This window comes from Microcaecilia unicolor, chromosome 9 (assembly GCF_901765095.1).
Source record: "Microcaecilia unicolor chromosome 9, aMicUni1.1, whole genome shotgun sequence".
Lineage (NCBI taxonomy): Eukaryota > Metazoa > Chordata > Amphibia > Gymnophiona > Siphonopidae > Microcaecilia > Microcaecilia unicolor.
In genome coordinates this window covers 142,897,173-142,911,258 of record NC_044039.1, presented here as the reverse complement: position 1 = coordinate 142,911,258, position 14,086 = coordinate 142,897,173, and the positions used below count along the sequence as shown (strand labels likewise).

At 47.3% G+C, this 14,086-nt stretch overlaps 1 protein-coding gene across 2 annotated transcripts in view; it reads right to left on the bottom strand.

Annotated features, from left to right (window-relative positions):
- SNAP23 (synaptosome associated protein 23) overlaps nucleotides 1-14,086 on the bottom strand; it is a 90,673-nt gene that overhangs the window by 23,615 nt on the left and 52,972 nt on the right. For both annotated transcript variants that reach the window (XM_030214466.1, XM_030214465.1), the window contains exon 4: nucleotides 1,261-1,309. In XM_030214466.1, coding sequence (XP_030070326.1) covers nucleotides 1,261-1,309 — 49 coding nt within the window. The remainder of the gene's footprint in view (nucleotides 1-1,260; nucleotides 1,310-14,086) is intronic.

The window sequence follows — 14,086 nt, the reverse complement described above, 5'->3', positions numbered from 1 at the left end:
TGAAACTTGAGAATAGAACTGCTGACTCCAGTCCTGACTTCTATGTCCTGTCTAAAATGGGGCTTTAAATAGAATGATTTGTATATACATTAGCTATTCTGTAAAACAGGCTTGTTTCCAGCCTTGAACAATCAAAGTCGCCCATTTATGATGTAGAAATTGCCTCTATGTTGGCATTCAAATATCAATATAGGTGTTGCAGTGATCCAAGTTTCAGGGCAACCTTAAAGTTGATTTTCCATTCCGTGGCAGTGGAGACCATCTGTCCAGCTGGTTTTTCAAGATATCAATGACGATTACATAAAAAGATATCTGCATACAAATATTTACCAAGTGGGTATCCTGAACAAGTTGCCCCCAAGGATCGAGTTGAGAACTGTTGTGTGTCTTATCTGCGTGCTTCTCAAGCTTCTGAGGGGTCGATGATCAATTTCCCCGTGCTATTCCGAACAACACGGGGAAATAAAGCCCCTATGATCAGAGCTAACAGCATGCAAATTTATGCATGCTATCAGCTTTGATCATCAGGGCACTTCTGTGGGAGTATTGTGCCTGGGCATGCGCTTAAGACACAAGCCTCTCGCAGAAGTTGTTTGACAGGTCCAGGCTGTCAAAAACAAAGAAACAAACAAAAAGCCCAGACCCATCAAAACAGACCAATGTAAGGGTATGCCCCAACGCAAAAAGGTTTCCCTGGTGGCCAAGTGGGCACCCCCTACCCGTCCTGGTGGCCTAGTGCCCCATCCCCCCCCCTCCCCCCCATATCTTGAAGCAGGAGGGGCGAGTGCAACTCCATCCTCCTGCTTCAAGGTACCGGGGGTGGGGGTGTACTAGACCACCAATGAAACCTTTTTTGGGGGGCGGGAGGGGGCCTGTAAGCATACAAATGTATGCTAGACAGGTTTCTCCACTCTTCCCCAATGGCTCTGCAAACCCTAGATGCTAGTTCCGAGCTGGAACAGGGTTTGTCACGGGAGAAGCACAATATTTGGCACTCTGCCCGCTGAGCATTGGGGAGAAATACCTAATGACCTGTATAGAAAGCATTTGCGTGCTACTTACGCTCAGATCTGGGGAGCTAGTTGTTACTATGCGCTCGCTAGCTCTAATCATAGGGCATTGGCAAATGGGGGAGCTAGTCTGGCACTAATGGCCTCTAGCTCCTGCGTTTGCTTTTGATCATCTGCCCTTGAATTATAATGTGCAAGCCAATGCTAAAGTAGTCTTCGATTCTCTCATTACCTACTGAGCTGAACTTACCGCCTTGTTCATCCAGCATGGTGATGGTCTTGATTCCAGCATCCTGACTCTAAACAGAAGGTATAATTAATAGTTGGTACTGAATCTAAGACAAAGAGCAGAGGTAGATGACTATCCCATTATCCTCCTTCTGTTTGACAGGCACAGAGTGGTTCACTTTGAATAAAGGAATTACAGTGAAATGAGTCTGGCTATTTGGGTGGGGGGCGGGGGGGGGGGGGGGAGGTGAGATGTGCAATATGTAACAGAAGGTTGATGGATGATCCCCTGGAAGTTGGAGATTGAAAAGGGAATTAAATTTTGGGACACACCTCTGAACCACCAAGTTACTATATTAAATTATTTAATTACTAATTAATTCTGAAACTTATTTTTAAGAAATACTTGTTTATTTTTTTTAATGTTTGCTTAATTTAGGAAAGCCTAGAATTTTTTTTCTTTGTGATCCACATAAGACCATTTTTTGGTAACATGTAGTTTGTTTCTATCCTAAAATCTAATGGGAGTAAATTCTAACTAGTTGTGGCATGATAGGCAATTTTTAACAAATTTAAGTTCAACCCATTTTCCCTCTTCCCTCTGTGACGTGACAGCCAACGACATACTGTGAGCCACAACCCATAAGATGTCATGAATATCATCCACCAACAGCCTTATTTTCGAAAGTGATGGGCGCCCATATTTCGACCCAAATCGGGAAATGGGCGCCTATCTCGCAAAGGCACCCAAATCGGTATAATCGAAAGCCGATTTTGGGCGTCTTCAACTGCACTCCGTTGCAGGAACAAACAAAGTTGACGGGGGCGTGTCGGAGGCATGGTGAAGGCGGGACTGGGGCGTGGTTATCGGCCGAGGAGAGATGGCCGCCTTCAGCTGATAATCGTTAAAAAAAAAAAAAAAAAAAAGGCGTTTTTAGCGTGATTTTGGGTCACTTTTTTTGGACCCTTTTTTTCACGAACAAGTCCCAAAAAAGTGCCCCAACTGCCCAGATGACCACCGGAGGGAATTGGGGATGACCTCCCCGGACTCCCCCAGTGGTCACTAACCCCCTCCCACCAAAAAAAAAAAAGAACTTTAAAAATTTTGTTTGCCAGCCTCAAATGTCATACCCAGCTCCAACACAGCAGTATGCAGGTCCCTGAAGCAGTTGTTAGTGGGTGCAGTGGACTTCAGGCAGGTGGACGCAGGCCCATCCCCCCCTACCTGTTACACTTGTGCTGGTAAATGGGAGCCCTCCAAACCATCCCCAAAACCCACTGTACCCACATGTAGGTGCCCCCCTTCAGCCAAAAGGGCTATGGTAATGGTGTACAGTTGTGGGCAGTGGGTTTTGGGGGGGATTTGAGGGGCTCAGCACCCAAAGGAAGGGAGCTATGGACTTGGGAGGTATTTTACTTTTTTTTTTTTTTTTTTTTAATTGTTACAAGTGCCCCCTAGGGTGCCCGGTTGGTGTCCTGGCATGTGAGGGGGACCAGTGCACTACAAATCCTGGCCCCTCCTATGACCCAATGCCTTGGAGTTATTCGTTTTTGAGCTGGGCGCCTTCGGTTTCCATTATCGCTGAAAAACGATACCGCCCAGCTCAAATCCACACAAATCCGATGCATTTGCTCGGCAGAACCCGTATTATCGAAAACAAAAGATGGACGCCCATTTTTTTCGAAAATACGGTCTGTCCCGCCCCTTCACGTACCCGTTCTCGGACATAGACACCCATGGAGATGGGCGTTCGCGATCGATTATGCCCCTCCAAATAAGCTAACCCCACTTCCAGCTGGTCATTATGGCGTCCGTCTTTTGTTACCAACTGCTGATGCCAGTTGGTAACTGCTAATAAGAGTACTGAGCTCCTCTTTATTAACAACCTCAGTACTTTTGGGTCATCTCCCTCCTCTAATGGCTCCTTCAACAATGGCTCCATTGAATAGGCAGAGGCCACATCACATAAGGAAGGAGAAGCAGAGATAGCCTCATCTACCCACTACTGGAAGTCTAAACGAGATCTCTTATGAGCCGGAGGGGCAGCAGGGCGAGAAACTGAAGCACTCTGCAGCAACCCCAACTGCCTCTGCTTCAGTAAACAGGCCTGGTGTACGAGCAAAATATACTAACGGGAACACAGATCCTAATGCAGCAAAATGGCAGCTGTGTTCCACGTGTGATCAGACCCCAGAGAAAGGCTCAAACTGATACTCTGTCCCACACCATCCAGCAAACCTTTCTTTCTTTAAATTTAATTTAAAATATTTTTAAGGTTGTTGTGCTGGAAAAGGAGAACAACACAGGAAACAGGGGAGATGTGAAGGGAGGGAACAAAGAAATACATTTGCGGGGCACAACAGACAGGGATCCAATACTGAAGACCTCCAGATATGACTATAGACTCAAGTCATCCACAAAGCTCAACCGGGGACCAGTTGACCAACTGGACCAGGAACAAACCACTCAGAACCAGAGGCTGAAAAGTGTATCCATCCACCTGCAGGAGATATGAAATACTGAGAAGCTGGACTAGATGCTCAGTTTTCTCTCTATCTCCACCTGCTGACTGATGGACACAACTATCCCACAAGTTCCTGAATAACGGGAAGCTACATAATGGAATTAAAAATAATGCCTGCCCAAAAAAAAACAAATAATCTGAAATCAAAGACAAGCTGTCTGGGTTGCTGGGGTGTCTATAAAATGTGCGTATGGAAGAGAGCGGTTTGGGAGTTTTAGAGACCTATTTTAAATGATTTCATGCATTTTTAAGTGCTGAGATCAGCTTTGTATATTCTATGGAATTTAAAAGGCAAAATAAGTTTGTTATTAAGTTAAATCCATCTAAAATCAAGTCAGCTAGGTCGGAATGCTTTATTTGGCTGTACAGCATTAAGCTGTGCAGGACCTGAACCATAATACTGCTAAGTGTCTTATGATATTTTATTCTTAATTTCTCAACTTTCTGGCTACAGGTTTAGCTATGTGATTTATCTATTCTCTAGACTTTATTGCTTAATTAATTTGTCCTGTGAATCTGTATTGTGGTGTATTTCTCTAACCCACATCCAAAAAACAAACAAAAGAAATCTCTCCCTTTCTGCCTTGCTCTGATTAGTAGAGACGATATGCTTGAGAATAGGCCTTTCAAACTGTTTCTTGTCTTTCACCATGCTAACTCTTGCTGTATTATTCTTTGTCTAATAGATGAAAAACAACAAAGCAGTGGAATCAAATGTATTTATTGGAACAATACCCGACGTGGCCACGTTTCGCCCTCAGGCTGCGTCAGGGGTATAAACCACTTATCTGCTAATACATTTGATTCCACTGCTTTGTTGTTTTTCATATACTGTTTTGTAAGCAGTTGTGTGCCTTTTTGTTTTATTCTTTGTCTAATATACTGTGGACTAGTTCTGACAGTTTATTTTCCATTGTCAGTCCTAGATTAAAAAAAAAAAAAAAAAGCAGCTTTAGTCTTACAACTGGTTCATTTACCTTGATGAAACTGCTATAACTCTTGGGAATAATTAGATTTAAAGGAGAAAAGAGAGTTTCTAGCTGAATTTGATTGTTTTATCAAACTGTCATTCCTTGCCCCTCCTAGAGAATTTGGATGACTCATTGAGACTTATAGTCCCACCCACCCTCCCCAAGGTTTTCTACTCATATATAGACAACTCAAAAAGCGAAAGCTACATACCTGTAGAAGATATTCTCCGAGGACAGCAGGCTGATTGTTCTCACTACTGGATGACGTCCACGGCAGACCCTTCAATCGGAGATCTTCACTAGCAAAGACGTTTGCTAGCCCTCGCGTGCGCACGCACACTGCGCATGCGCGGCCGTCTTCCCGCCCGAACGCGCTCGTGTTCGTCAGTCCAGTAAATAGCAAAGAAAAAGACAAGGGAAGACACAACTCCAAAGGGGAGGCGGGCGGGTTGGTGAGAACAATCAGCCTGCTGTCCTCGGAGAATACCTTCTACAGGTATGTAGGTTTTGCTTTTTCCGAGGACAAGCAGGCTGCTTGTTCTCACTACTGGGGCATCCCTAGGCTCACTCAAAACAAATATGGTCAATTGGGCCTCGCAACAGCGAGGACATAACTGAGATTGACCTAACTTAACCAACTGAGAGTGCAGCCTGGAACAGAATAAAAATGGGCCTGGGGGGTGGAGTTGGATTCTAAACCCCGAACAGATTCTGTAGCACCGACTGCCCGAACCGACTGTCGCGTCGGGTATCCTGCTGAAGGCAGTAATGCGATGTGACTGTGTGGACAGATGACCACGTCGCAGCCTTGCAAATCTCTTCGATAGTGGCTCACTTCAAGTGGGCCACTGATGCTGCCATGGCTCTAACACTATGAGCCTTGACATGACCCTCAAGAGTCAGTCCAGACTGGGCGTAAGCAAAGGAGATGCAATCTGCTAGCCAATTAGAAATGGTGCGTTTCCCCGACAGCCACTCCCCTCCTGTTGGGATCAAATGAAACAAACATTTGGGCGGACTGTCTGTGGGGCTGTGTCCGCTCCAGATAGAAGGCCAATGCTCTTTTGCAGTCCAATGTGTGCAGTTGACGTTCAGCAGGGCAGGTATGCGGACGGGGAAAAATGTTGGCAAGACAATTGACTAGTTCAGATGGAACTCCGACACCACCTTTGGCAAGAACTTAGGGTGAGTGCGGAGGACTACTCTATTATGATGAAATTTGGTATAAGGAGCATGAGCTACCAGGGCCTGAAGCTCACTGACTCTACGAGCTGAAGTGACTGCCACCTAGAAAATGACCTTCCAGGTCAAGTACTTCAGATGGCAGGAATCCAGTGGCTCAAAAGGAGGTTTCATCAGCTGGGTGAGAACGACATTGAGATCCCATGACACTGTAGGAGGTTTGATGGGGGGCTTTGACAAAAGCAAACCTCTCATGAAGCGAAGCACTAACGGCTGTCCAGAAATCGGCTTACCTTCCACACGGTAATGGTATGCACTAATCGCATTAAGATGAACTCTTACAGAGTTGGTCTTAAGACCAGACTCGGACAAGTGCAGAAGGTATTCAAGCAGGGTCTGTGTAGGACAAGAGCGAGGATCTAGGGCCTTGCTGTCACATCAAACGGCAAACCTCCGCCATAGAAAAGTAACTCTTTTTAGTGGAATCTTTCCTGGAAGCAAGCAAGACTCGGGAGACACCCTCTGAGAGACCCAAGGAGGCAAAACCTATGCTCTCAACATCCAGGCCGTGAGAGCCAGGGACCGGAGGTTGGGATGCAGAAGTGCCCCCTCGTTCTGAGTAATGAGGGTTGGAAAACACTCCAATCTCCACAGTTCTTCGGAAGACAATTCCAGAAGAAGAGGGAACCATATCTGACGCGGCCAAAAGGGAGCGATCAGGATCATGGTGCCTCGATCCTGCTTGAGTTTCAGCAAAGTCTTCCCCACCAAAGGTATGGGAGGATAAGCATACAGGAGGCCTTCCCCCCAATCAAGGAGAAAGGCATCCGACGCTAGCCTGCCATGGGCTTGAAGTCTGGAACAGAACTGAGGGATCTCGTGATTGAATTGAGTGGCAAAGAGATCCACCAAGGGGGAACCCCACACTTGGAAGATCTCTCGTACCACTCGGGAATTGAGCGACCACTCGTGAGGTTGCATTATCCTGCTCAATCTGTCGGCCATACTGTTGTTTACGCCTGCCAGATACATGGCTTGAAGAAACATGTCGTTCCGGTGAGCCCAAAGCCACATTCTGACGGCCTCCTGACACAGGGGGAGAGATCCGGTGCCCCCCTGCTTGTTGATGTAGTACATGGCAACCTGGTTGTCTATCTGAATTTGAATAATTTGATGGGACAGCCGATCTCTGAAGGCCTTTAGAGCGTTCCAGACCGCTCGTAACTCCAGGAGGTTGATCTGTAAACCTTTCTCCTGAAGGGACCAACTCCCTTGGGTGTGAAGCCCATCGACATCAGCTCCCCACCCCAGGAGAGACGCATCCGTCGTCAGCACCTTTTGAGGCTGAGGAATTTAGAAAGGACGTCCCAGAGTCAAATTGGACCGAACTGTCCACCAATGGAGGGACTGAAGAAAACTCGTGGACAGTAGGACTATGTCCTCTAGGTCCCCAGCAGCTTGGTACCACTGACAAGCTAGGGTCCATTGAGCTGATCTCATGTGGAGGCGGGCCATGGGAGTCACATGCACTGTGGAGGCCATGTGGCCGAACAATCTCAACATCTGCCGAGCTGTGATCTGCTGAGATGCTCGTACCCAAGAAACAAGGGACAGAAGATTGTCGGTCCTCGCTTCCGGGAGGTAGGCATGAGCTGTCTGAGAATCCAGCACAGCCCCTATGAATTAGAGTTTCTGAATAGGAAGAAGGTGGGACTTTGGATAATTTATCACAAACCCTAGTAGCTCCAGGAGTCGAATAGTCATCTGCATGGACTGTAGAGCTCCTGCCTCGGAGGTGTTCTTCACCAGCCAATCGTCGAGGTAAGGGAACACATGCACTCCCAGTCTGCATAGCGACGCCGCTACTACAGCCAGGCATTTTGTGAACACCCTGGGCGCGGAGGTGAGACCAAAGGGTAGCACACAATACTGAAAGTGCTGTGTTCCCCGACGGAATCGAAGATACTGTCTGTGAGCTGGCAGTATCGGGATATGAGTGTAAGCATCCTTTAAGTCCAGAGAGCATAGCCAATCGTTTTCCTGAATCATGGGAAGAAGGGTGCCCAGGGAAAGCATCCTGAACTTTTCTCAAACCAGATATTTGTTCAGGGCCCTTAGGTCTAGGATGGGACACATACCCCCTGTTTTCTTTTCCACAAGGAAGTACCTGGAATAGAATCCCAGCCCTTCTTGCCCCGGTGGCACGGGCTCGACCGCATTGACGCTGAGAAGGGCGGAGAGTTCCTCTGCAAGTACCTGCTTGTGCTGGAAGCTGAAGGATTGAGCTCCCGGTGGGCAATTTGGAGGCTTTGAAACCAAATTGAGGGAGTATCCTAGCCGGACTATTTGAAGAATCCACTGGTCGGAGGTTATGAGAGGCTACCTTTGTTGAAAAAATTTTAACATCCCCCCAACCGGCAGATCGTCCGGCACAGACACTTTGATTTCGGCTATGCTCTGCTGGAGCCAGTCAAAAGCCCGTCCCTTGCTTTTGCTGGGGAGCCGCAGGGGCCTGTTGAGTTGCACGCTGTTGACGAGAACGAGCGCGCTGGGGTTTGGCCTGGGCAGCAGGCTGGCGAGAGGGAGGATTGTACCTACGCTTATTAGAAGAGTAGGTAACAGTCCTCCTTCCGCCATAAAAACGTCTACCAGTTGAGGTAGATGCTGAAGGCGCCCAGCGGGAGAATTTGTCAAAAGCACGCAGCCATGAGAGCCTGCGCATCACCACACCTTGAGCAGCGGCCCTGGAGGCGACATCAAAAGTATCGTAAACACCCCTGGCCAGGAATTTATGACACGCCTTCAGCTGCCTGACCACCTGCTGAAAAGGCTTGGCTTGCTCTGCCCGGGGGCGCCGAAGCATACTCCCTACAACTCTTGACCTTCTTAAGGGCCAGATCCACAACCCCAGAGTCGTGAGGCAACTGAGTCCGCATCAACTCTGGGTCCCCATGGATCAGATACTGGGACTCGATCTTCTTGGGAATGTGGGGATTAGTTAGCGGCTTCGCCCAGTTCTCCAGCAGTGTCTTCTTGAAGACATGATGCATGGGTTCTGTGGACGAAGGGTAGTCCAAAAGCTCAAACATTTCAGCCCTTGGTTCATCCTCCGTAACCACAGGGAAGGGAATGGCTGTAGACATTTCCCGGACAAAGGCCGCGAAAGACAGACTCTCAGGAGGAGAAAGCTGCCTTTCAGGGGAGGGAGTGGGATCAGAAGGAAGACCGCCAGACACCTCATCTGAGAAATATCTGACGTCTTCCTCTGCCTCCCACAAGGCCTCACCATCGGTGTCGGACACCAGTTCATGAACTTCAGTCCGAAGCCGTGCCCGCCTTGACTCCTTAGACACATGGCCATGGTGGGAACGTCGAGAAGAAAACTCCTGCATCGGCGGCGATGAAGCTCCCTCCATTGATGTCGTCGGGAAGTCTGCCTGGGAGGCAGCCGACGCAGGCACCGTAAGCGGTACTGGTATCGGAGACCTCACGACGGGCAAGGGGCCAGCCATCGCCTCACTCAACGGCACCGGCGGCGCAAGCACCCCCAGTACCGGAGGAGAAGGGCACAACAGCTCCTCCAGGATCCCTGGAAGGATAGCCCGGAGGCTCTCGCTTAGAGCGGCTGTCGAGGAAGGCAGGGAGTCCGGCACAGGCGACGAACTCAGAATCTGTCCGGGGTGCAGAGGCGATACCGGGCTGTCCAGGGTACAGCGCATCGACACCTCCTGAATGGAGGGTGAGCGGTCCTCCCGGCGTCGATGCCTAGTGGGTGCCGAATCCCTCTGTGACCCAGAGCTCTCGGTACCACAACGGGAAGGTGACCGGTGCCGATGCTTCTTTGCCTTCACATGAAGCATGTCACCGGAACCTCCTGGTACCAACGAGGAGGACATCGAATCCAAGCGTCTCTTCCTCGGGGCCGAGTCCGAAGAAGGTCGATCCCGGGGGGGCTGTACAGCAGGAGCCCTCGAGGCAGGTGGAGACCTACTCAAGGGCTCACCGCCACCAGCAGGGGAATGGACAGCCCTCACCTGCACTCCTGACGAAGAGGCACCCTCCGACGACATCAGTACCAACGATTATCCCGGTACCGTAGACACTGGAGCACCGGTCGATGACCTCAGTACTGCAGACATCGATGCACCGGCCGATGACCTCGATACTGTGACCGTCGAAACACCAGGCAAGGCCCCGAACAAGATGTTCCACTGGGCCAATCTCGCCACCTGAGTTCTCTTCTTCAACAGAAGACAGAGATAACAGGCCTGAGGACGGTGCCCAGCCCCCAGACACTGAAGGCACGAAGCATGCCTATCGGATAACCCGGATAACCCGGTTGCACTGGGTGCACTTTTTGAAGCTGCTGGGAGGCTTCGATGACATGGGCGGAAAAATCATGCCGGCGAAGTCAAAATCCGCGATGATAGCAAAGGGCACCAAAAAATAAGAAGGAAAACCCGTACGGGCGGCCACAAGGGCCGCTTTCGAAAGCAAAAGGAAACTTGACGGGGGAAAAAAAAAACTAGAAAATAAGGCTTTTTTTTTTTTTTTTTTAACAACCACACAAACGCAATTAACTTTCAAGAGAAAAAGAAGACTTCCGAACGGAAGAAAGCGGCAAAAGCGCGAGGGTCTCCTCAGGGCACAGGACGACGAAAACACAGCCACGGAAAAAAAGAAGACTGACGAACACGAGTGCGTTCGGGCGGGAAGACGGCCGCGCATGTGCGGTGTGCGTGCGCATGCGAGGGCTAGCAAACGTCTTTGCTAGTGAAGATCTCCGATTGAAGGGGCTGCCGTGGATGTCACCCAGTAGTGAGAACAAGCAGCCTGCTTGTCCTCGGAGAAAAATCATTAACATTACTCCTCAGTCATACACAGCAATCTTGCAGACTGTTAAGCCTATCATACTAACACCTATTCATATCCATTCCAACCAATCAAGATGACACTTATTCTATGTAATAATTATGGTGCTTTAGTTCCAAGGCACACCATCTGGAGGCTTAAGGTTTGTCCAATCTGTCTTCAGCTTGCTACTATAAAAAAAAGAGGAGCTCAGCAAAGGTAAGCAAGAATTGGATGCAATTAAAGCAGCTTCTATCACTGCACAGAATCATACCAATTTCTCACTACTGCCTCAAAGAATAAAACCATCTACGAATACATGGATCACAGTAGGCTCAGGTAGACTATGACATGTGGCACAGAAGAATCCACCCTCATAATTGTTGCCCCTATAGAATTCTTTTGCTTCATTATAGCACTGTGATACTCCAGAAAATAGAACCGAGGTAGAACAAAAAACAATGAAGATGTCCCAAGAGAAAAGACACCCCCCAAAAACACTAAAAGTATCTCATACCAGAAAACTGTTGCTGCTAGGGGGATTTCATTTTCAGAAGCATTAACACTGTAACACAGTTCAAGGGGCCCAGCAAAGTGAAATGCCTTCCAGGCTTCTGAGCTACCAGGAGTACTAGCCAAAAACTTACTATAATCAGAGAAGAAACTAAGGAGTCTAACACTAATGTTATCCACCTGAGAACAAATGACCTGGCCAATAATACCCCCACTTGCAACACAGAGCGCTTTTTTAGGAGCCAAGAGAGGTGTTAAGACCTTTGGTTCAAACAGTAGCTTTTACTGAAGTACTACCTACTTTTGGAAAAGAGAGAAAAAGTTTACAAAATAGCAAGAATTTCAATAAGTGGCTCAAAGTCTGGTGTCATCAAAAAGGTTTTAGGTACACAGGAGGATGAGAAAAATTATACTGTAATGATGGGCTGCATCTCACTGTGGCAGGAAAAAGAAACATACTTCGTGAAAAATTCAGACAATATGTTTCTAGGCATTTAAACTAGAAGGCGGGGGTGGTATATGGAGGCAGGTCACTTCCAGTGGTCACCCCCAGTTAAAGACAAGATGTGACAGTAGTAAAGAAAGCAATGAAAAGAACAATCTTAGCAAATCACTTCTTACCAACACAGCAGGAAGTGAGACCAAACAAAAAACTAGACAAAAGATGATACTTCCACTGAAATGTAGCTGGAAAGCGATGACCACAAATGCTTGCAGTCTAAGCAACAAAGTTCATAATCTGCAAGCCCTGATGTAAGAGTCAGACTTACACATTGTTGCTATCACAGAGACATGGTTCAATGATTCACATGAATGGGATAAAACATACCAGGCTACAATCTATTTAGGAAGGACAGAGATGTCATAAAGGTGGAGGAGTACCTCTGTATGTGAGAAATGATATCAAAGCAAATTAAATGCCATGGGCCTGGGGAAAGGAAGAAGCAATATGGATAATAAAGGATCACCTTGAAAGGATATAATGAAACCTCTGTCCACATGAGTATTGTCTACAGACCTCCGACACAATTGGAGGAACTACATAAGATCTGGTTACAGATATGCAAAAGTTGGGAAAGAAAAGAGGTGCTGTTGCTGAAAGATTTCAACCTACCGGATGCGGATTGGAAAGTTCCATCTGTGGAATCGGAAAGTAGAGAGATAGTGGATGCCTTTCAAAGTGCTTTGCTCAAACAAATGGTGACAAACTATGATGGAGGAAGTGACACTAGATCTGGTGCTCACAAATGGGGAAAGTGTGTCTAATGTGCGAGAGGGTGCCCACCTGGCCAGCAGTGATCAAACTGCTTGATTTAATTCAACAGCTAAATGGGAGGACAGCCACTCAAAACTCAAAGTCCTGGATTTCAAACATGCTGACTTTAGTAAAATGGGGGAATTCCTGAAGAAAGAGATGATGGGCTGGGAGGATATACGAGATGTAAAAGGCAGTGGTCTAGGCTGAAAGGAGCTATAAATATGGCTACAACCTTTATATGAGGAGAGTAAATAAAAGCAAGAGAAAAAGGCAGCCGATATGGTTCTCCAAGCAAGCGGCTGAAAAAATAAAGGCTAAAGAGTTGGCGTTTATGAAATACAGGAAAACTCAAGAACAGGAACACAGAGAGGGATACCGGATGAAACTGAAAGAAGCCAAGAGAGATATACATTTGGTGAAGGCGCACGCGGAAGAACAAATGGCTAGCAATGTAAGGAGGGGCAACAAGAATTTTTTTTCAGGTATATTAGTGAAAGGAGGAAGCCTAAAAATGGAATTGTAAGACTCAAATATTCTATAAACCATTGTGTGGATAATGAGGAAAAAGCAAACGTGCTAAACAAATCCTTCTGCTCTGTGTTCATGGAAGAAAAACCTGGAGAAGGACCATGACTGACTGGTAAAGGTACTTATGAGACTGAAGCAGATACAGCACCATTCACAGAAGAAAGTGTTTATGAACAACTTGAAAATCTGAAGGTGAACAAAGCCATGGGACCAGACGGGATCCATCCCAGGATATTGAGGGAGCTCAGAGAGGTTCTGGCGGGTCCTCTTAAAGATTTGTTCAATAAATCCTTAGAGATTGGGGAGGGGGTGGTGTTTCCATGGGATTGGAGAAAAGCGGATGTAGTCCCTCTTCACAAAAGTGGCGACAGACAGAGAAGCCGCTGGAAACCACAGTCCGGTAAGTCTCAGTTTGGTTATTGGAAAAGTAATGGAAGCGATGCTGACGGAAAGGATAGTGAACTTCCTGGAATACAATAGATTACAAGATCCGAGACAACATGGTTTTGCCAAAGGTAAATCGTGCCAAATGAATCTGGATTGAATTCTTTGACTGAGTGACCAGAGAATTGGATCGAGGACGGGCACTAGATGTAATCTACTTAGATTTCAGCAAAGCTTTTGACACAATTCCTCATAGCAGGCTCCTGAATAAACTTGAAAGGCTGAAGTTAGAACACAAAGTGGTGACCTGGATTAGGAATTAGTTGACAGATGCCAGAAGGTGGTTGTTAATGGAATTCACTCAGCGGAAGGAAAGGGGAGTAGTAAGTGCCTCAAGGATCGGTGCTGGGGCCGATTCTGCTCAATATATTTGTGAGTGACATTGCCAAAGGTTTAGAAGGTAAGGTCTGCCTTTTTGCGGATGATACCAAGATTTGTAATAGAGTGGATACCCCAGATGGAGTGGAAAACATGAAAGGATCTGCAAAGGTTAGAAGAATGGTCTAATGCTTGGCAATTAAAATTCAATGCAAAGACGTGCAGAGTGATGCACTTAGGGAGTAGAAATCTAAGAGA